We start from the raw sequence: 23,098 nt of genomic DNA on the forward strand, positions 1-23,098 counted from the left end.
ATTTTAGGGTTTACTGGACTCTATAAATATTATTTGTAGTGTTATAGTATTCTGTAGTCACAAGATTTACATTTCAGGAAACTGCATCACAAAATCTGCAACCAGTTGACAGAATAGAAGATAAAGAAAATGTTCCAGTGACACCAGATGATAAAACGACACCAACTACTTCAAAACACAAATCTGTTCCACAGGCTGTGGTGTCTCCTTCTATTCACACTACGCCATCAATGAAAGAGCAGCGGAATTTGCACGAGTCCACCTTCTCAATAAGTGGTAAATACTACTGATGATCATATTAATAAATAAAAAATGTATAACTTTCCAAATTCATAACAATTATATCAAAACCTTAAAATGGTGAGAAGTTTAGTACTGTCGATAGTACCTTATCCCAGCTGTAGGAACTATTAGTCCCTTTGGTGTGAGGGGAGGGGGAGAGAGGGGGCGGGAGGACGGGGGGGGGGGGGGGGGGGGCTTAAAAAGCAAAGGAATGTCACTCAGACCCCAGGCTGAGAGAGATTCCCTGTAGTGTCAAATAACACCGTGAAAAAAATAGATTACTACTTTTCAAATAAAGGAGGTGTTGAGTGGCAGACGGACATGGAGGCAACAGTGGCCATGTGTGTGTGTGTGTGTGTGTGTGTGTGTGTGTGTGTGTGTGTGTGTGTGTGGTCTGGTCTGATAAAGGACTTAGTTTGATAGCTAATAACATCTAGTGTTGTTATGATAAAGGACTTAGTTTGATAGTTAATAACATCTAGCAGTCTTTTTTTTCAATGCCCGTCTCCCATTCCGTGCCTGCTATTTGCGGTGAGCAGCAAACTAGCATTTTATACTCTCGTTAAAAAAAGAAAAAGCTATAGTATAAAAAAGGGGGATGTGTTGTACAGTAAATCCAGCATGCGAGGATATGTTATAGGGCAAATTTCCATCTGTAAAGTTCAGGGAAACTAGTAACTTTTGGAAGCATCCAAATCATGTATGTGGTGCAGCAGACACCGAGGTCCCACATGAGTCAAGAGTTTGTTCAGTGACTGGGTACTGAGTTATGCATAGTTTTTCTGCAGCCACTCGTGCTCTCAGCTCTTAAACAATGCTGTCCACCCTATATGAAATGCTGTGCAGTGGACACAAGTTAGCCGATAAACAGCATTGTGGTTTCAGAAAGTGGCACTTGATACTGTAGGAGAAACCTTTGGTGAGGTTGGTGCAGGTGGTTTTGGATGGCTGTGTGAAGCATGTTTTACAATGGGCATGATGGCAGTGGTGTAGGGACCCTGGAATAAGGTTAATATTTTGGGAATGCTATATGATTTAACTAGGATGTTATTGAGGTTAGGAGGATAACAGAATGTGAGAATGGGTCGGGTTGGTTTGGTTAGGATGTTACAGAGGTTAGGAGGGTAACAGAATGTGAGGATGGGTCATGTGGACAGGACCTGAGAGAGAGAGGATCTCATTTCAGGGCTTGACTTCAGAAAGTCATAGCCTTGGCAGAGTAACATGTAGAGGTATTCAAGTCCAGAGTAGTGCTAGATGACAAGAGCAGGGCTGGGGGTACACAATATTATAAACTGAGCGATCTGGAAAGTTCACTTGCAACATTTCATATGTATACATTCCGTCAAGGAATATGTGTTTAACATAAATTTTATCTAATCTTCTCATTGAGGAAGCAATCATGTATATATAAGTGGTGGTGTAGAGGCGTTGGAGCCTTCAGGTATTTATTGGTTGTAGTTCAGCAGTTAATGTCTGCAATTTCTTGTTAAAATATTATGGTTCAGCAGCTGCTCTTCTTCATGTAGAGCACAACTGAAGTCTCCACCCAGTATAATTGGGTTATGGAGATCAGTTGAAGGCTCAGATATTGCTCAAGTATAAAATTTATGCCTTCCAGTTTTGGCACTGGAGCTTACAATTGCATAAATGTTAGTGAAGTGAATTGAACACTTTGAAATTTTATAGCTATGCCTTGCTGTAAATGTAGGATATGCTGCAGTACACACTGCATTCTTTCTTTGTATAAAATTGTGGTACTCTGTCCTTCTCCTGTATTTACAACAGCATTATAACCTGCAATGTTTGTCAAACAAGCCAAAACCACACCTTGCAACATTGCCACATCTCTTTCTGGTGCTTAAACAGAGTGCTGAAAATTTAATATTGTTGTTTTAGGAGATGTTCCATTTACATTAATGGTAGCTATAATATACTACGTTGTCATGAGGTTAGAAAAAACTAAATGTGTTCTTCTTTTGATGTTACGAGATCCATTAATTCTGTCATTTTAAGTTTATTTTCATTTATAGTTTCACTGGCAGTTGTCGTAGATAATTTTGCTAGTTCCTCTGGGCTGTTATCCACATTACTGTTTTTCTATCAGGTGTACATGTTCATTGCAATTTATTTTTGCAGTCTTTATCATTGATCCCTTGTGAATTTGGAGCACACTTTGGACTCACTTACGGAGACATAGTGATGCTAACAAAATTATTTATGTCTGCTGACTGACTTATAAGTTATAACACAAATTTTACATTTTGGTATAGGCAACCACTCACCTATAGCTGATCGATGTGCGGAGCTCAGAAACACCAAACAGAAAACAACATTCGCACTAGCATTCAAGCACTAACTCTTTTTCCAGCAATAGTGCACACATTAACACACACAACCACATCCACTGCCAGAAAAACAATCCCATGGCCACAGTAAGGCTAATTTTTGATACTCGATTGTTGAAAGCACTTGACTGAGCTGATGGAGTTGGGGAGGGGTAGCAAAGGATACAATTAAGGGATAGTGGGAAAAAGGCAGGTCTTTGCACAGATGACTTCATGGCTGCACAACAAGACCAAAACAGTACAGAGGGTACAGCAGAAAGAGATGTAGGAAGAGAGAGATGGGAAACTAAGGGGGGGGGGGGGGGGGCAGAAGAGAGAGTGTGAAGATGAAGAGGGAGAGAGGTTGAAAAGGTGGTAAAGGGGGAAGGGAGAGGGGAGATGGAGAATTCCCACATGGGAGGGGAAGGAGTGGGAAGAGGAAGAGTGATGGTAGAAGACAGTGCATGATCTGGACAGAGAATGAATGGGTGGGCTGAAGAGAGAAGGAAGAATGCAGCATAAGGTTAGCAGAAGTTTATGTTAGGGGGTTGTTAGATGAGAATTCTCCTCCAACACATCCTTTGCTCTTGGCAATCCCCCCAGCCTAAACCTCTGCTAACCTGTTCCCAATGCCTCATCTTGCCTTTTCCATTCTCTGTTCTGCCCATACGATCCTTCTCCATCCAGATCATGCTCTGCCACCACCCATCACTCTTCCTCCCACCCCTCTCCACACAGGCATTTCTCCCCTTTCTCTCCCTCTGCTCCCCCCCCCCTTTTCCAATCCCTCTTCCTTTCTCCCTCCCTCTTCACCTTCACCTCTCACTCCTGTACTTCATTGGTCTTGTTGTGTGGCTGCGAAGTTATCTGTCCAGAGTCCTGCCTCTTTCCCGATACCCCGTACTTTCATCCTTTCATGTCCCCTCCCAGGCTCTATCAGCTCAGGCAACTGCTTTCCATAATAGTGTATCAATAATTGGCCTTGCTGTGGCCATAGGAGTGTGCATTTGGGTGTCTGTGTGGTTGTGTGTGTGAATGTGTGTACTGTTGCTGGAAAAACTGCTAGGGCTCAGAAGCTAGTTTGAATGTTGTTTTCTGTTATGTGTTACTGTGCTTCACACTTCGATCTGCTACTAGCGAGTGGTTGCCTTTTCCTCATTTTACATCTGGTTAACATGATGTTAGCCTAATCTATCATGTCAGTACGTTCATGGGAAAGGCAGTGTTGCTGGAGTTGGTCATGAAATTTAAGGATATGGCATGAGGCTCTGTGTGGAAAATATCAGGTTACAAATTCATTTCACCATTATGAGGTTGCCGAAAAAAGGGGGAAATTCAATAGTGATATATTTTTTCCTATGGATCAAGTTGGAAAGCGTGAGTCTTTGATGCATCCGTTAACGATACCCATAAAATACCCGATGCTCACCCTGTACACTGTCTGGAAGCCTTATACCAATACACAATAAATTATAAAGAGCATTCTATTGCCAAAAATGCATTTCAGTTTCACTTGGTTTCGGATAAAGGGGAATCGGTGAATCCTGAGCACACTCTCAATAATGAAGTCAGTAATCAAATAGGTGATGAAAAGAAAGATGTCCATGTGGTTTATTTTGTCATTGTTGAGTTTGCAGCTTCTCCTCCTCCTCCTCCTCCTTTCTGCCTATACTAGGCATTTGCCTGTTATGCCCTCTTGGAAATTTGCAACAATAAATTCAGTTAAGCACTTCATAGGACAAGTTCCAACAGTAGGCTTTAATGAACAAGACATGATCTTCGGAAATAACAGTGCAGACAACAAATTGTGCCAACTGAACCTATGTATACCAGATGTTGGCTTCCTCCCATAATGTTAAAGATTATGCAGCATGCTATGCCATATGTTTGCAAACAGGAAGAGAGCAAAACACTGATAATATTTGTTTCATGTCTATATTAGTTTTTGGAATGTAGACTAATGTGTAGGGCAAGTTGAGGTGTGGATTAGCTTAGAAGGTAACAGTTTCTTTGCAAGTTGGCAAAGCCAACAAATGTGAACATGAAATCTTAGATACTGAACTGTAGCGTCATCTGAGATCCATGTTTGATTGAAAGGTGACTAACTGGTTGTTAGCTGGCGAAGTGGTAGTAAACATTTGAGTTAATCGAGTAAACTTACATTTAAGGCTAATAATACTGCATGGGTACCGAGGACTGATATTCTTCAAATTCTTGATGTGCCTGAGATCGACCATTGACAAAGATTTTTAATTTCTTTGTTTTACATCAGGGACATTTCATAGGTGGGTAAATTTTTTTTTTTTTTTAAATGTAAAATCTGTGAACTTGTGCATGTTGGAAACCAATATTTTTTCAAAAAGGGTTCAAATGAATTGTTTTGTACTAGCCCTGTTCTGTTACAATGAATGTTCCATTCTGTCACTTGAATAAATAATTTTAATATTAAAATAACAGATGGGAATAAAAATTATTAATACAGATTGAACTATTGACTCCTACCGTATTTACTTGAATTTAAGCCGCACTCGAATCTAAGCCGCACCTGAAAAATGAGACTCGAAATCGAGGAAAAAACATTTTCCCGAATCTAAGCCGCACCTGAAATCTGAGACTCAAAATTCAAGGGGAGAGAAAAGTTTTAGGCTGCACTTCCAAATCGAAACAAAGTTGGTCCATTGTAATATGAGACACAATTTAGGTCAAATGAATGACGATACAGCTGTAGTAGTTTGGTTCGAGTCGTAAGCCTAGCAGTTAAGCTTTACCAGGTAGCCATTGTTATGCGTCAGGCGCTCAGTCCGTATTTATACGGGTACCCTTCCTTTTTCACGTGCTTCGTCTGGTTTGAATTGATTGCTTATTTTTCTTTGATCTGACAAGTGCAGTTCTCTTTGTTATAGGTGTTTCCGTCACTCAGAGCTGAAAATGTATTACTGTACTGTGTCATGCATTGTTTGTTGCATTCTGAAAATGAGGGTTTACGGCCTGTCGCCGCTCGTGGCATGGCTTGCTTTTGTGCACACTACCACCGCTTACAATTAAAAAAAACAAAGAGAGGAATCGTCTCATTAGCGAAACAATGGCAAGAGACTGCTATTCGTTGCTACTTACACTGCTGCTTTCTTTGATAATGATCAACAAGAACCAAATAATAGACTGCGTATGATAGAAGATGTTCTGAACGAGAATTTAGCGAAAATTTTTTCCGTTTGAAAATCTTTGCAGACGCCTCTTTAGTACATTACATTATGCACAGAAATTAGTCATCGTAGATTTAAAAATCTAATCAATTGCCGTGCTTCATTTCTGACTGTATCACTATTAGGCATAAGAATAATAAGAATATAAACATGACATGGTATGTATATTCTTCCGCGTCTGCTGTTGTCTCACTCTAGTTTCGTAGTTTATTAGGCGGACAGGATGTAAATGAGATAGCAGCAAACACGAAAGAATACATGGCAAAATGTTTATATTCGTATTATTCTTACGGTGAAGAGAATACTGCATGTGATTCACAATTCATAAAAGTTCCTATTAGCAACCATTTCTTCTCACAGTTAGGAAAAAATTCAGAAAGAAGAGCTGGCCATATTGACAAATATCCCAAACAGTCTTGCCAGTCGGATTTTCGTAGTACATTGAAATGCTGCTACGTTCGAAGAGGAACAATACGGAATTTGTATTTACTTCGTTGGATAATGTATGAAAATGCAGTGGTCGAAACTCGGGGCGGAGAAAAACAACTCGTCTTCCACCTTTTTTTTTTATTTATTTACTGACGCAGAGGTTTTGGTGCTAGTATTTGTCTTTGTGCCTGCGAAGCATGCCTGCGTAGCGCTACATATATTCGACGACAGAAGTTAGTTGTGGCGGCACCTACCAACATTTTTCAGAACTTCTGCTTACTTTGCACTCGATTCTAAGCCGCAGGCGGTTTTTTGGATTACAAAAACCGGAAAAAAAGTGCGGCTTAGATTCGAGTAAATACGGTACTTATATAGGCCTAGTACAAAAAAATGTCAGAATGGAACTGGAAGTAATGCCACATAATTTTTATTCTATGTAACCGCAGATGAACTTCATATTCTTTCCGACCCACATTCTGTCACAATGCTAAGTAACATTTATGGCCGCAGAAAGAGAGTTTCTGTTTCAATAGAAATTTAATTCTGGAATGTGAAATGTGTCAAAATAAAACAGTGGAAAGTCCAGGTTGGAATATAAACAATATTATCAAAAAGGATAGACTGTATGCACCAGTTGGACTGGCTGGAGTTACTAATTCGTGTGTTTGAGGTGGACTTACTTGTGTGAATGTGTGTGTGGTTATCTTTTCTTAAGAAGACTGGCCGAAAGATCACACAGTAAAACCCCTTTTCTAACAAATGTCTGGAGATCAAAATATTTTTTTCTTAAGAGGAACTGTAGACCTTACCGTTTGTGGGGAGACTTGTGTGCCTTAGTGATATAAGTAGTTGTACCATAGGTGCAACCACAATGCAGGTGTATCTGTTGAAAGGCCAGACAAATGTGTGGTTCCTGAAGAGTGGCAGCAACTTTTTCAGTGCTTGCAGGGGAAAACAGTCTGAATGATTGACTGATATGGCCTTGTAACATCAACCAAAACAGCCTTGCTGTGCTGGTACTGCGAACGGCTCAAAGAAAAGGGAAACAACAGCTGTAATTTTTCCTGAGGGCATGCAGCTCTATTGTATGATTAAATGATGATGGCATCCTCTAGGTAAAATATTCCGGAGGTAAAATAGTCCCCCATTTTGATCTCCGGGTGCGTACTACCCAGGAGGATATTGTTATCAGGAGAAACAAAACTGGCATTCTATGGATCTGAGTGTAGAATGTCAGATCCCTTAATCAGGCAGGTAGGTTAGAAAATGTAAAAATGGAAATGGATAGGTTAAAGTTAGAAATAGTGGAAGTTGGTGAAGTGAGGCTGCAGGAAGAACAGACTTTTGGCCAGGTGAATATAGGTTTATAAATACAAAATAAAACAGGGGTAATGCAGGATTTGTCTAAAAATGAATTTAAAAAATAGGAATGCAGATAATCTACTATGAACAGTTCGTGAATGCATTATTGTAGCCAAGATAGAAAAACCCTCACCCACCACAGCAGTACATGATTATATCTAAACTAGCTCCACAGATGAGAAGATTGAGTAAATGCAAGATGAGATAAAAGAAATTATTCAGATGGTTAAGGGGGATGAAAATTTAATAGTCGTGGGGGACTGGAATTCGATAGTAGGAAAAGGAAGAGAAGGAAAATTAGTAGGTGAATCTGGACTGGGGAAAGGAATGAAAGAGGAAGCCGCCTGGTAGAATTTTGCATAGAGCATAATTTAATCATAGATAACTCTTGGTTTAAAATTCATGAAAGAGGTTATATACATGGAAGAGACTTGGAGACACCAGGAGGTTTAAGATTGATTATATAATGGTAAACAGAAATTTTGGAACCAGATTTTAAATTTTAAGACATTTACATGGGCACTATGGACTCTGACCATATTTTGTTGGTTGTGAACTGTAGATTAAAACTGAAGAAACTGCTAAAAGGTAGGAATTTAAGGAGATGGGACCTAGATAAACAGAAAGAATAAGAGGTTGTAGAGAGTTTCAGAGGGAGCATTAGAGAATGATTGACAGGAACATGTGAGAGGAATACAGTAGAAGAAGAATGGGTAGCTTTGAGAGATAAAATAGTGAAGGCAGCAGGGGATCAAGTATATAGAGGGTCTGTACAAAGGAGATGTAATTGAGGGCACTACTGTATTATAGAAATTAAAGAGCATGTAGCTGAAGATGAGATAGGAGATACAACACTGTGAGAATAATTTCATAGAGCACTAAACACACAAATCAAAACAAGGCCCCAGGAATAGACAACATTCCATTAGAACTACTGATAGCCTTGGGAGAGCCAGCCATTTGGTGAGACAGGTGAAATAACTTCAGACTTCTAGAAAAATATAAAAATATATTAATTCCAAAGAAAGCAAGTGCTGACAGATGTGAAAATTGATGAACTGTCAGTTAATAAGTCACAATTGCAAAATACTTACCAGTTTTTCCATTCTTCTGAAAAAAATTCCTGTATCAGCTGACCTCGGAGAAGATTAATTTCGATTCCAGAGGAATGTAGGAACATGCGAGACAGTACTGACCCTACAACTTCTCATAGAAGATAGGTTATGGAAAGGCAAACTGATAGACAAATCTATAGACTTGGTGAAAGCTTTTAAGAATGTTGACTGGAATACTTTCTTTCAAATTTTAAAGGTGGCAGGGGTAAAATACAGTGAGTGAATGGCTACTAACAATTTGTACTGAAATGAGATGGCAGTTATAAGAGTAAAGGGGCATGAATGGGAAGCTGTGATTGAGAAGGTAGTGAGACAAGGTTGCAGCCTATCCTCAATATTACTCAGTGTGTATATTGAGCAAGCAATGAAGGAAATAAAAGAAAAATTTGGAGTAGGAATTAAAAGTCCAGGGAGGAGAAATAAAAACTTTGAGGTTTGCCAATGACATTGCAATTCTGTCAGAGACAACAAAGGACTTGCAAAAACAGTTGAATGGAATGAACAGTGTCTTGAAATGATGATATAAGATGAACATCAACAAAAGCAAACTGAGGATAATGGAATGTAGTCAAATTAAATCAGATGACGCTGAAGAATTAGTTTAGGATATGAGACACTTGAAGTAGTAACAGAGTTTTGCTATTTGGTCAGAAAAATAACTGATTATGGCTGAAATAGGACGGATGTGAAGTGTAGACTGTCAATGGCAAGAAAACCATTTCTGAAGGAGAGAAATTTGGTAATGTTGAGTAATAGATTTAAGTGTCGTGAAGCTTTTTCTGGTGGAGTGTAGCCATGTATGGGAGTGAAACCTGGGTGATAAACAGTTTAGACAAGAAGAGAGCAGAAGCTTCTGAAATTTGGTACTACAAAATAATGCTGCAGATTACACTGGGGAGTTCAGTAATTAATGAGGAGATACTGAATAGAACTGGGGAGAAAAGACGTGTATGGCACAACCTGGCTAGAAGACAGGATCGGTTGGTAGCCCACGTTCAGAGATAAGGGATCACCAATTTCATATTGTAGGAAAGTGTGGGGATTAAAAATCGTAGAGGGAGACCAAGAGATGAATACAGTAAGCTGATTCAGAAGGACATAGATTGCAGTAGTTACTTAGAGATGAAGAGGTTTGCACAGGATAGAGAAGCATGAAGAGCTGTATAAAACTAGTCTTCGGACTGAAGAACAACAACTAGGGATATATGTTAAATGAGGGTTTTGCGAGAGTGCATGGAAAGAGTAATCCAGAATCATAATTCAAACATGTTTAGGTGATATAAGTGCTATTTACTTACAAAATTACCAATATACTGTGCTGAAAATTTAAATGCAGTAAATGTATGATTATTAAATTTTTACACACACATTCTTTTTAAAATCATGAAGTCTTGTTTTTGTCCTTCCAGCATATTGTAGTGAATGAGGTTATCACTCTAGCTGGTTGGTATAATCCAGAATTGATTCATGTACGTTAAAAGAGGAAAAATTTCTGACAGTGTCAGTTTCTTGCACACAAACAGTGAAACTTAACACAACACCTCATTTCTTTCTTCTTCCTCCCGCATTGTCACTGCCAGCTCCTACCTATGTTCCTTCATAAGCATTTCACTTGCATTAATCTCAGGTGTGGAAGGTCATCACAACAATGTCTCAGAGTCTTGCATTTTGAGAAATATCAGTTTTGCTATCCTGTCTTTCATCTGGGACAATGTCATCTTCAGCTGCTGATGTACCACAGCCACCCTTTGCGAAACAGTTTAACACTGTCAGTTGTATTACAGAATTTCAGGCAGCAATAATATGCATAGCCTGTTCAAGGCTGAGTCTCACCACTTCCTTTCTCTCAAAGAATAAAATTGGCTTCTGCACAACTGCTACTTTTTATCTGGTTTTAACAGTGTGTATTATGGCCAGGTCAAAAGACTGCTGATTACTTGTGCATTTTGGAGAAAGGAATACATTTACATTCCTAAGAAATTATGTTTCCCTGGCATTTACAGGGCATAGGTCAAAAATATGTCCAGTTCCTGCTGCACCCATCTTGGCATCCAAATTCCTGAAAAAGTCGAAGATTTTCAATGTCTCCAGGGTCTGCTGTTGAACTCACAAGTACCAAGTAGCATTTTTATGTTTTGGAAACACTTGGGAATTAATAGTGGAGGCAACTTTTCACTTCCATCACTATTTACACATAATAGCATTGTCACCTTTTCTGCCTTAGTAGTATATGATTTTGCAGGAGGTAAATTATAAAATTCATCAGGTTTATCAGCATCGAATTTGTATCTGTGGTCATAGCCATGTATCAGTCGTGGCAATGCAGTGTTCTTCCAAAATAGTTTGCTTTTTCTATGACCAGAGCCTCACATTCTCCATGTCCCCTTTGAAATAACATATTATGGTGTGTTTTTATTTATTTATTTATATAACCATTCAACCACCCATTCAATGCACTGACATTTTCAATGTAGATCTGAGTGATTTCATGAACATATAGGAATCCATCCCAGTTTCAATCCTGGAAACTGTGTTAGAACAAAATTTTAAACATCTTTGAATGTAGACATACAAATATTCCTCCTTTTCGGATCCATAGGAATTGTTAGCTTAGGCATTTAAGATCACATCCTTCTTGTAGTGTATAAACATACTATTTTTATTAACATATAAATATACAATCTTACTGATTTTGTTCTCTGTATTTTGTTTTTTAGAGGAACTGGATAATACTACCAAGAAATCGTGCATCAGAGTTCAAAGCCCACCTGGTGGAGGTTCATCTGGTGGCTTTTGGTAGAATGAGGACAATTAAGATCCAAGATTTTCTTAACAGGGTGCCAGATAATGGATGGAAACATGTGCCCAAGATATTTCTGATGCTAGGGATTTGTAGTATTATGTTTCTTCATGTCCCACAAATGATGAAAATGGGATATAAAAGTTACCAAAATACTCAGGTTGAAAATGAATTCCCATTTTATACTTAATTTTATTATAATATTCTAAGTCACTTTACATCTGCATTGAATATGCCAGATGTAGATCGTTTGGTCCTTTCAAAGGCTTGAAATTACTGTTCCATCATAATCGTTTTGGTCCTTTCAAAGGCTTGAAATTACTGTTCCATCATTTTGATTTGGTTGTCAGTTTCAGTACTGCAATATCCCCTAAAGTCCTCTAAAATAAGTTATTTATCTGCTATGAAGTAATTATTTAAGTGAAAGTTGTGTCTCAACTGTGTATTATACCCAGTAACACAAAACAAGTACCATATTTTACAGATATTCTGTTTTAAGGATCATAAATTTGTCAACATGATCATACCATTTCAAAAATTTCAAAAGAATATTTATTGCTATAATGTGTCTCCAAAAACAATCTGCTTGCATATTTAGCCAGCCAGTTATGCAAAAATATTAATCAGAAAAAACAGTTGTGCTAATTGTGTCGTGTGTGAACTCATTTGTGGTGTTGCTAAAGATGAATGTTTCGAGTAACTAGTAATGTATTTTTGATCGCTGACTGCTGAGAATCGAGTCATTTTATGAAATGTAGTAATATGTTTCACAAATGCTAACACTGCCTACATATACAATGTATTTCACTTAAACAATTTTTGTAAGTCATGTACATTGTTGTGACAAAGTAAATACAACCACTTATAAGTGAATTTGTCTTCATTTCAGTATCATGCTCACATTGTCTGCCTAGAAAGTGGACACAGGAAAAGCTATTGTAATGCAACATTCTGTCTTTTTTAACACAATTTCAGCACATACTTACTTCATTATGAGTTTCCTGTCGTGTACCATATTTACTTGAATCTAAGCCGCACCTGAAATTTGAGACTCAAAATTCAAGAGGAGAGAAAAGATTTAGACCACCCCTCCAAATAGAAACAAAGTTGGTCCATTGTAACATGACCCACAATTGAGGTCGAATGGATGAAGATACAGCTACAGTAGTTTGGTTCGAGTCGTAAGCTTAACAGTTAAGCTTTACCAAGTAGCCATTGCTATGTGTCAGGCACTCTGTCCATATTTACAATGGTACCCTTCCTTTTTCATGTGCTTCATCTGGTTTGAATCGACAGCGTATTTTGCTTTGATCTAATAAGTCCCGTTCTCTTCGTTATAGGTGTTTATGTCACTCTAAGCTGAAAATGCATTATTGTATTGTCATGCATTGTTTGTCCCATTCTGATAATGAGTGTTAACGACCTGTCGCCGCTCGCGGCATGGCTTGCTTCTGTGGCGCTACCGCAGCTTGCAATTAAAAAAAAAGAGGAATTGTCTCATAAGCGAAACAATGGCAAGAGACTGCTATTTGTTGTTACTTACACTGTTGCTTTCTTTGATAATGATCAACAAGAACCAAATAATGGACTGTGTATGATAGAAGATGTTCTGAACGAGAGTTTAGCGAAAAATTTTCTCCCTTTGAAAATCTTTGCAGACACCTCTTTAATACATTACATTCTGCACAGAAATTAGAGTCATCTTAGATTTAAAAATCTAGTCAGTTGCCGGCTTCATTTTTGACCTTATCACTATTCAGCATAAGAAAAATATCTGAATATAAATGTGACATGATATGTATATTCTTCCGCGTTTGCTGTTGTCTCACTCTAGTTCCGGATTTAAATGAGATAGCAGCAAACACGAAAGAATACATGGCATAACGTTTACAGTCTTCTACCTTTTCTTTTAATTTACTTACTGACGCAGAGATTTTGGCGCCAGTATTTATCTTTGTGCCTGCAAAGCATACCTGTGTAGCGCTACGTAAAGTATATTAGACAGCAGAAGTTACTTATGGCATCATCTACCAACATTTTTCAGAACTTCCACTTACTTTGCACTCGATTCTAAGTCACAGGCGGTTTTTTGGATTACAAAAACCAGAAAAAAAGTGTGGCTTAGATTCGCGTAGATACGGTACATGAATTTATTGTGTGTTTTCTTTTGTTCACAAGTAAAACACAAAATTTTAGGATTTTTGACACCTGTTATGATGAGGTAATATTATCTCTTACACTCTTTGAATATACTATACTAGGACACCTACTTGTCTGGAAGGTGGAACATACACACATAATTGAGGTCACGGAAATTTAGCTCTTAGCTGGATACAAATTTACAATGTGACAAATTATAACTCTTGTTTGAGAAACTATTTTATCACTGAGCCTAGTGTGATTGAGGTAGTCCACAAAAGAATGCATTGATTGGATCAGGATAGAATAGAACTGAAAGAAGAAAAATATTTAAAGGAAAACTTCACACCTTTTTACAAGCTTTTTGCTCAATCAAGCTTCAAAAAAAAAAAAAAAAAACCTCAACAAACATTAGTCTTAAAACTGTATAACCTATTTTTGACAGCAATGCAAGAAAATATAAATATCACCAACTTTCATAAAGGACACTATGGTAAAAATCTAGAATTCTAGATTTCCTTGGATATGTGCAGCCAGCTATTTTTTACTTTGTGTAATATCCTTGAATGAAATGTGAAATTGGAGACATCTCATAGCTATATAGTGTATCCTTCTCACACAATGCACAATGGCCAGCAAGGAACATATTACATTGCTGGAGTGGCAGTTCTGCAGCTTCACTGGGGTGAGGGGCTGCATCTGATATTTAACGAGGGAGGAAAGAAGACTTCAGAGGGAATGTTAGGAAAGGGTAGCTGATGGTTGGGGTGGAGGTAGCAGGTGTGTGACAAAAGAATGTTACACAGGTACCAGTGAGTTTCTGCAGCACGCAATGATGATGGCCCAGAGGAGTGGATTGGGAGAGGGGTTATTGAACAGAGGGAGGGGAGATTTCAGAGGAGGGGAGTGTGGGTGAACGATGAGTGAGATTAGGGTGGCGATGGGTATGGGGCAGGGGCTAGCAGAGATCGAGGCCAGGAGGATAACGGAAAGAAAGGGAGTGTTGCAAGGACAACTCCCATGGGTGCAGTTCATGGAAACTGGTGTTGAGGGAAGGAACCATATGGAATGGGTTGTGAAACAGCCATTGAAATGGAGCACATTGTGTCCAGCATTGTGTACTACCACTGGATGATCAACTGTGCTCTTGGCCATTGCTTATCAGTGGCCATTCACTGAGGTGGACAGCTGATTGGTAGTCATACCCACATAAAATACTGCACAGAAATTGCAGATGAACAGATGTATGGCTGAGTGTTTCACAGGTGGCCCTGTGATGGGACTGGAGTAAGATAGGGTGGGTGTGTATTAGACAGGCCTTGCACCTGGGTCTTCCACGGGGATGTGACTAGTGTGGCACTGTGTGGGGATGGGTGCAGTGTAAGGAAGGGCCTTGGATACTGTATGATTGTTGGGATGGGGTAATACCACTCTGGGAGAAGTGTGAAGGATTGCTGGAAGGATTCTCATCATTTCTTGGCACTATGATAGTCAAATCCCTGGTGAAGGATATGGTTCACTGTTCCAGTCTAGGATGATACTGGGTGACGAGGGGGTGCTCCTTTTGCAGCTGGTTCTTGGGGGTGGTTGGGAGGATTAGGGTTGTTTGAGGCTATGGCATGAGAAATCTGTCTGTGGACTGGGTTTGGTGTGTAGTGCCTATTTGTGAAGGCATACTAGGCAAGGGAATTCTCGTCACTGCAGGTACACCATCTATAGGTGCCACATTATATGGGAGTGTTTTTTTGATGTGGAAGGGATAATAGTTATCAGAATGAAAGTACTGTTGATGGCTAGGGATTTTATGTGCACAGAGGTATGGATGGAGCCATCAGAACGTTAGGGGTCAGTCCAAAAAGATGGCACATTTGGTAGAGGAGGACCAAGTGAAGTGAAAGAAAGAAAAACTGTTGAGGCTGTGGAAGAATTAAGATAAGGTGTCTTGGCCCTGAGTCAAGATCATGAAGACTTCATCAATGAACCTGAGCCAGGTAAGATTTTTTAAGCCATTGTTTCGACCTGGGGAAGTGGTGTCACATCGTGAGTGGGAGGCTGGGATATGGAGGACGGTGAGTGGTCCAGTTTATGTGAGGAGATGTGTGTGACACAGTGGTATCTGTAATAACATTTACTCCTTGTGTTTACAGACTTATAAAGTGTATTTGTGGTGGCAGCTAGGTGAATGCACATCATGAAGAAGTGCTGACACCTTGTAACGAGACATGACACTGCCCCATAGATCATTGCCGCGTGCACTGGCAGCAGTGGGGAACAAGGTGTCACCTGCCCACGTATTCTGAGATAACAGTCCAGCTCCCACCTTAGCACTGTCATAGACAGTCCATCAAGCATCCAGGTATGACAACCTGTGGTCCAGGATGTTGGCTGCTATGAAGGGTATGCCCTAATCATGGATTGACAAAGACTGCAGTAGATGTTCGCAAGTCAGCCAGGGGGCTGTACAAATGCACCACACATGGTTGGGGCAGAGGTGAGTTTGCAGATCGTCTGCATTGATCCATAGTGGAGAATAGTGATGGGCTAAACTGCGATTTTCCGATATCAGTGATTTCTGTGAATGCTACTTTTCAGTATCTGTTATTCTTAACTGTGATTTGTCGCAGTTAAGGAACATAGGTCGTGTATCCCTCCGCCACTGCTACTTCTGCGATTTCTGCTACTTCTGCTACTTCTGCGATTTCTGCTACTTCTGCGATTTCTGCTACTTCTGCGATTTCTGCTACTTCTGCGATTTCTGCTACTTCTGCGATTTCTGCTACTTCTGCGATTTCTGCTACTTCTGCGATTTCTGCTACTTCTGCGATTTCTGCTACTTCCGCGATTTCTGTGACTTCTGCTACTTCTGCGATTTCTGCGACTTACCACCGTATGAAAAAGTTACATCTGTCAACACAGAAAATTGCATCTCAACAAACCTGTCATTGGCAAGTATGTTTTACGTTTTTTCTTCCGTTGGCTTTAATTTTGTATTAAAGAAACAACTGTGAAAATATTAATAGTGTAATTAATATGTAAGTAGCCGTACAGTACCGTAATAGTTCGTATTTAGAAAATGAATTCTAACATATTGTTATGTTCACAGGTACCTGAACTACATTTCAGTCACTCAGTAAAGTGATAACTCAAAATATCATTGTCAACAGATCTGAAGAAATTGCCACTGCGTCTTTAGACCGTTTTTGTCAGACGAGAGGTTAGTTTCTAAGCGTTTCGATGGACTTAATTACTTCAGTGAGATCGTTCTTGCAAATGTGATATTCATTATAGCAAATATTAGCAATCTATTCTGTCAATTATATTGCTAGTAATTAATGACAGCAAAAATTGTTTAATAATCCTTGTGTTTTTGCAGACACAGTTCTGACTCTGATTACTGGTTGCTGTACGTATCTATCCACATCAAGGCTGTTGAGAGAGACTCGTGAAGATTCAAGACAGCTCTTAGAGGACTTGCAGTTTAAAAGTGAAATAATTGTGAAATAAGTGTGTGAATGATTAAACTGTGTTTTATTGAAGTTGTTGTGCGATTTTAAAGGAATAATAAATGTCAAATACAGTGAGTGAATAATAAAAATCTCATTTTCCACATGTTTAAGCCGTCCTATACCCATAATTTTCCGCCACTTACTTATTGGTAAACACTTGTTGGAGAGTGACATGCCGCCCCCCCCCCCCCCCCTTTCTCCACAATCTTGTTGTGACACTGACCTGTAACATATCCCGAAGTCTACAATATGCATTTTGAGGCTGTTGATATGAAAGTGGGAACTACAGATCTTCCAGTTAAATCAGGAATAGCTTAAGTGCATTACTTGAAAGTAACAGGAAAAGCTTACTTATGTAGGTGGTAGTAGTGTCAGCAAAAAGTTCTTGTGTGTGAAGTTGCCATGTAGAACACCAGGTGTAAAACTTTTCTCCCGAGTCTTGAACTGTGTCGGAACAAAAGTGAGGCATTCATATGACTGTTTTCATTTCTCTACACTTATACAGATGTCTGAGTTCTGCTGTGTTAACATTGCAAAGTCCTGTAGGCATGTGGAGTATTAACCAAAACTGTCATATTGGAAGCAGAATCAAACACATTTGTTACGTTACTTGATATTTTCAGGAGAAAAAGGCAATGTTGCTTCTTATTAATATAATACATTCAGAGTCACAGCAGTATTTGACCAACCATAACTGATGCTGAATGTGCATGTCGTCATATAATATGAAGGGCTTATTTCAATAGTGGTACAAGTCCATTACCTCCACTTTTCTGTCTATAATGCTTCTGAAATTAGTGATCCAAACAACCATAAATAAAGGTTCATCTCTAGCAAGAAGCCATATGTTTGAATATTTCTGGTATCTCAACTGCGGATTTTTCAGCGCTCATTTAACTTTACGCTGTATCTCAAAATGAACAAAAATGGACTTTTACCACTATTGAAATAAGCCCTTCATATGCACACACACAGCACATTGATCTCGTGAGGCACAAGGCTCTCATAACTAAGTACGTACGTCGGTCAACAGATGACACTAGGAAAAGTATGTTAACTGCGCTTTTTAGTTGCTACTTGCGACTCTTAGTTGCGATTTGTCACAGAAATCGCAGTTTGACTCGGTAGCGAATAGCTTAGTATGAACTTTGCTCAACAGATGGCAGTGCTAACTGCGCTTTTTAGTTGCTACTTGCGACTTGTCACGGAAATCGCAGTTGGACTCAATAGTGTATCGCAGAGATGGGCGTAGTACGAACTTTGACCCACAGATGGCACTGTTAACCGCGCTTTCTAGTTGCTACTTGCGACTCTTAGTTGCGACTTGTCACGGAAATCGCAGTTAGACTCGATACCGAATCGCAGAGATGGATGTAGTACGAACTTTGGCCAACAGACGGCACTGTTAACTGCGCTTTTTAGTTGCTACTTGCGACTCTTAGTTGCGACTTGTCACGGAAATCGCAGTTGGACTCCATAGCGTACCGCAGAGATGGACGTAGTACGAACTTGGGCCAACAGATGCCACTGTTAACCGCGCTTTTTAGTTGCTACGTAAGTAAGTAAGTAAGTAAGGTGACAACCCTGTTGTGGCAGAGTTGCTTAGCACCCTCATGTTCTGTAAAGGTGGAGTTAGCTGCTCTGATTTAATGGAGATCGGCCCTAAGGAAGTAAGTGACAATGGAAAAACATGGGTGTTGTGGAAGTGCAAAATTACGTGAGGAGAGAAAGTAGCACATTGGAAAAAGTTGTAACATTTATTTTGACCTCCAACACATCAGAATTACCCGAACAAATTCTTGTAGGCTATGTCTGTCTTAAGGTGTAAGTGTTTGTTCCCAACCCTATGCAATGCATTAAATCCTAAAGATTTGGTTATATGCCCATGGTATGTAATGGGATGGCTACTTGTAGAAACTGTATTGAGGCCCAGCTCACAAATTGAGTGATGCTTCAACACTTCCTCTGAAATGTGTAAACTGCTGTGGTGACCACCCAGTATGGAACAGGAAGTGCGAGTTTCTAATGATGAAAGGAAATTTCAGGAGGGAAGTCAACTGAAGCATCCCCTTGGTGAAGCTAAAAGCTTTTAAAGCTGTACTGCCTCTGACAGTTGCAACTTCTTTTGCTTTAGCCCTTAAGAAGTCGGTCACCAAATGTGATGCCTCCACACAGAATCAAGCATGAGTACATGCATTAGTCACTGCACCTGCGGGGGGGGGGGGGGGGGGGGAAGCTGTACTTTACCCCAGCCCCATTTGGAATTTGTCAGCAAAGAACTTGAAGCCTCAGCCATATCAGAGGCCCACTAAGTCATCCCCTCTAACCTTCAACCAGACTTTCCTATCAGTAAGGAAAAAACACCAAACAAAAAGCCATTCAAAATCAGAGAATTTGGCAGTTAACCGTCAAATCAGTGAGAACTCTCCATTTCCAATTGTGATTTTACCATCGAGGATATTGATATCCACATGGAGGAAACAGCTTTTTGATTGGAAGTCAAATGTACTATTTATACTAGAAAAACAATTATCTACCTCATCAATAAATAGAGATGTATAAGAATAATCATACTACGTCTACAAAGTGTCAGTATCATGCTGCTGCTTCAAATCCAAAGTGGTGTCTTGGTGAGAATTGATTTATTGAATGTCGAAGTAGACATGTTGATAGGAAAATTGTTCCGATAATTACATGTAGACCATGAAATCCTGTTGCAACAAAGAATGTTGATCCATAAACTGCGTCTGCAATGGTGAATGGTGCTTCTCAATATTCATATGCTTGAAGTATAGTGAAGTATAGTCCTAGTAGTACTGTGAAGAATAGTACTTGTAATGCTTGGGTATGATTAGATTCTATTAAACTATGATGTGCTCATGTTACTGTTACTCCTGATGCTAAAAGAATAGCTGTATTAAGTAATGGAATTTGTATAGGATTAAAAGGTTGAATTCCTATTGGGGGTCATAATATCCCTAGTTCAATAGTAGGTGCTAGTCTTCTTCTAAAAAATTCTCAGAAAAATGAAACAAAGAATAGTACTTCTGATGCAATAAATAAAATTATTCCTCATCGTAATCCAATTGATACAAATCCTGTATGTAGTCCTTGGTATGTTCCTTCTCGTACTACATCTCGTCATCATTGGATTATAGTTAATAAGGTAATTCCAAATCCGATTATAAATAAGTTAATGTTGAATAGGTGAAATCATTTTGCTAATCCTGATACTAGAACTATTGCTCCAATTGCTCCTGTTAATGGTCAAGGTCTATAATCTACTAAGTGGAATGGGTGGTTTGAGTGAGTTGTTAGTTTATTGCTATAGATGGTCCTGTATTTCCTAGTAATGTTAATAGTAAGTGTCCTGCAATTATATTTGCTGCTAGTCGTACTGCTAGCGTACCTGGTCGAATGACATTTCTAATTGTTTCAATTAATACTATAAATGATATTAATGCAGGCGGTGTTCCTTGAGGAACAAGGTGTGTAAATATGTGATTTGTATGATTAATTCATCCAAATAACATAAATCTTAATCATATAGGTAGAGCGATTGCAAATGTTAATGCTAAATGTCTTGTTCTAGTAAAGATGTAAGGAAATAACCCTATGAAATTATTAAATAGTATTATAATAAAGATTGAAGTGAAGATGAATGTTGTTCCATTAAATGATTTCGGTCCTAGTAATGTTTTAAATTCATTATGTAAGGTAAAGTTTAGTTTATTTCAAATAATATTAATTCGTGATGGTGTAAGTCAAAACATTGATGGGATTAATAATAATCCTAAGAATGTTCTAGTTCAATTTAATGATAAATTGAAGATATTAGTTGATGGATCAAATGTTGAAAATAAGTTTGTTATCATTTTCAATTTAAGTTTTTTATATCAATTGTTCTTTTTTCTGCTCTTTTAATAAGATTTGGTTTAAATGAGAAAAAGTTTATTTGATTAAATAAAATTAATGTAGTCGAAAATGTAATGAATAGGGAGAATCATATAAGAGGGGATATTTGAGGGATTTAGATTAAATTTCCCCATCAGAAGTAGTCATTAATTTACTATTTTTTGGTTTAAGAGACCATTACTTACTTTCAGTCATTTGATGTATTTCAAGGTGTACTAATTACTTAGTTATTTTAGATTGACACTCTAATGTTATACATTTTAACTAACTCCTTAGATTATCTTAGATAATCATTTGATAAATAAGTTTACTGAAGTTCTTTCAATTACAATTGGTATGAATCTGTGGTTTGCTCCACAGATTTCTGAGCATTGTCCAAAGAACAGTCCAGGTCGGTTTATTGTAAATGTTCCTTGGTTTAGTCGACCTGGCGTTGCGTCAATTTTAACTCCTAATGCAGGTACTGCTCATGAGTGTAGGACGTCTGATGCTCTTGTTAATACTCGTACTTCCGTATTTATTGGTAGAATTGTTCGGTTATCTACATCTAGAAGTCGAAATCCGTCGTTTTCTATGTCTTGTTCTGGTGTTATATAAGTGTCAAATTCTACGTCTATAAAGTCTGAATATTCATATCTTCAGTATCATTGTCGTCCAATTGTTTTAATTGTGATTATTGCGTCTACTGAATCATCAAGTAAATATAGTAGTCGCAGTGATGGGAGGGCAATAAAAACTAGTGTAATTGCTGGTAGTGCTGTTCAGATTGTTTCAATTAAATGTCCGTGAAGTATGTTTCGGTTTGTATAGGCAATGAATAATATATAACTTAGGGCATAACCTACAATTACTGTAATTAATAATAATACGACCATAGTATGGTCATGGAAGAATGATAGTTGCTCCATTAATGGTGAAGCTCCATCTTGAAGGGATAAATTTGATCATGTTGCCATAAATGAATTTTTCTAATAAAAGCTCAAACCTTTATTTGTAGAGCTTAAATCTACTGCACTAATCTGCCATATTAGAATCTAGAAATTAATGGTAGTTCTGAATAACTGTGTTCTGCAGGTGGGTTATTTTGTAGTCATTCTGTTGATCTTCTTATATTAGCTCTAAATATGATTGCCCGGTTTGTAACCATTCTTTCTCATATAATTACAATGAATATAATGATTTCCACAATAGAAATTGTAGACCCAATTCTTGACACTACATTTCATTATGTATATGCATCCGGATAGTCTGAATATCGCCGTGGTATTCCTGCTAGTCCTAGGAAGTGTTGAGGGAAGAATGTTAAGTTTACTCCAATAAATATACTTGTAAATTGGATTTTTAATCATGTATTATTTATAGTTAATCCTGTAAATAATGGGTATCATTGAATAACACCTCCTATGATTGCAAATACTGCTCCTATGGATAATACATAATGGAAGTGGGCTACTACATAATATGTATCATGTAATACGATGTCAAGTGATGAATTTGCTAATACTAGTCCTGTTAGTCCACCAATTGTGAATAGAAAAATAAATCCTAAAGCTCATAATAACGGTGGATTGAATTTGAATTTAGTTCCATATAGTGTAGCTAATCATCTGAATACCTTAATTCCTGTAGGTACAGCAATAATTATTGTTGCTGATGTAAAATATGCTCGTGTGTCAACGTCTATTCCTACTGTGAATATGTGGTGTGCTCATACAATAAATCCTATTAGTCCAATTGATAATATAGCATAAATTATACCTAATGTTCCAAATGATTCAATTTTTCCTCTTTCTTGACATACAATGTGAGAAATAATTCCAAATCCTGGTAGAATTAGAATGTAAACTTCTGGGTGCCCAAAGAATCAAAATAGGTGTTGATATAGAATTGGGTCACCTCCTCCTGCAGGGTCAAAGAATGATGTATTTAAATTTCGATCTGTTAATAGTATAGTAATAGGCCCTGCTAATACTGGAAGTGATAAAAGGAGGAGAAGGGCTGTAATAGCTACAGATCATAC

General features: G+C 38.3%; 1 protein-coding gene across 3 annotated transcripts in view; it reads left to right on the forward strand.

Moving 5' to 3' along the window:
* Nucleotides 1-12,391, forward strand: part of LOC126198775 (dihydropyrimidinase-like) — a 284,208-nt gene extending 271,817 nt beyond the window's left edge. For all 3 annotated transcript variants that reach the window (XM_049935335.1, XM_049935337.1, XM_049935338.1), the window contains 2 exons: nt 78-276; nt 11,436-12,391. In XM_049935335.1, the coding sequence (XP_049791292.1) occupies nt 78-276; nt 11,436-11,518 (282 nt within the window). In that variant the 3' untranslated portion in view covers nt 11,519-12,391. The remainder of the gene's footprint in view (nt 1-77; nt 277-11,435) is intronic.
* The last annotated feature ends 10,707 nt before the right edge of the window (nt 12,392-23,098 follow it).

This window comes from Schistocerca nitens, chromosome 8 (assembly GCF_023898315.1).
Source record: "Schistocerca nitens isolate TAMUIC-IGC-003100 chromosome 8, iqSchNite1.1, whole genome shotgun sequence".
Lineage (NCBI taxonomy): Eukaryota > Metazoa > Arthropoda > Insecta > Orthoptera > Acrididae > Schistocerca > Schistocerca nitens.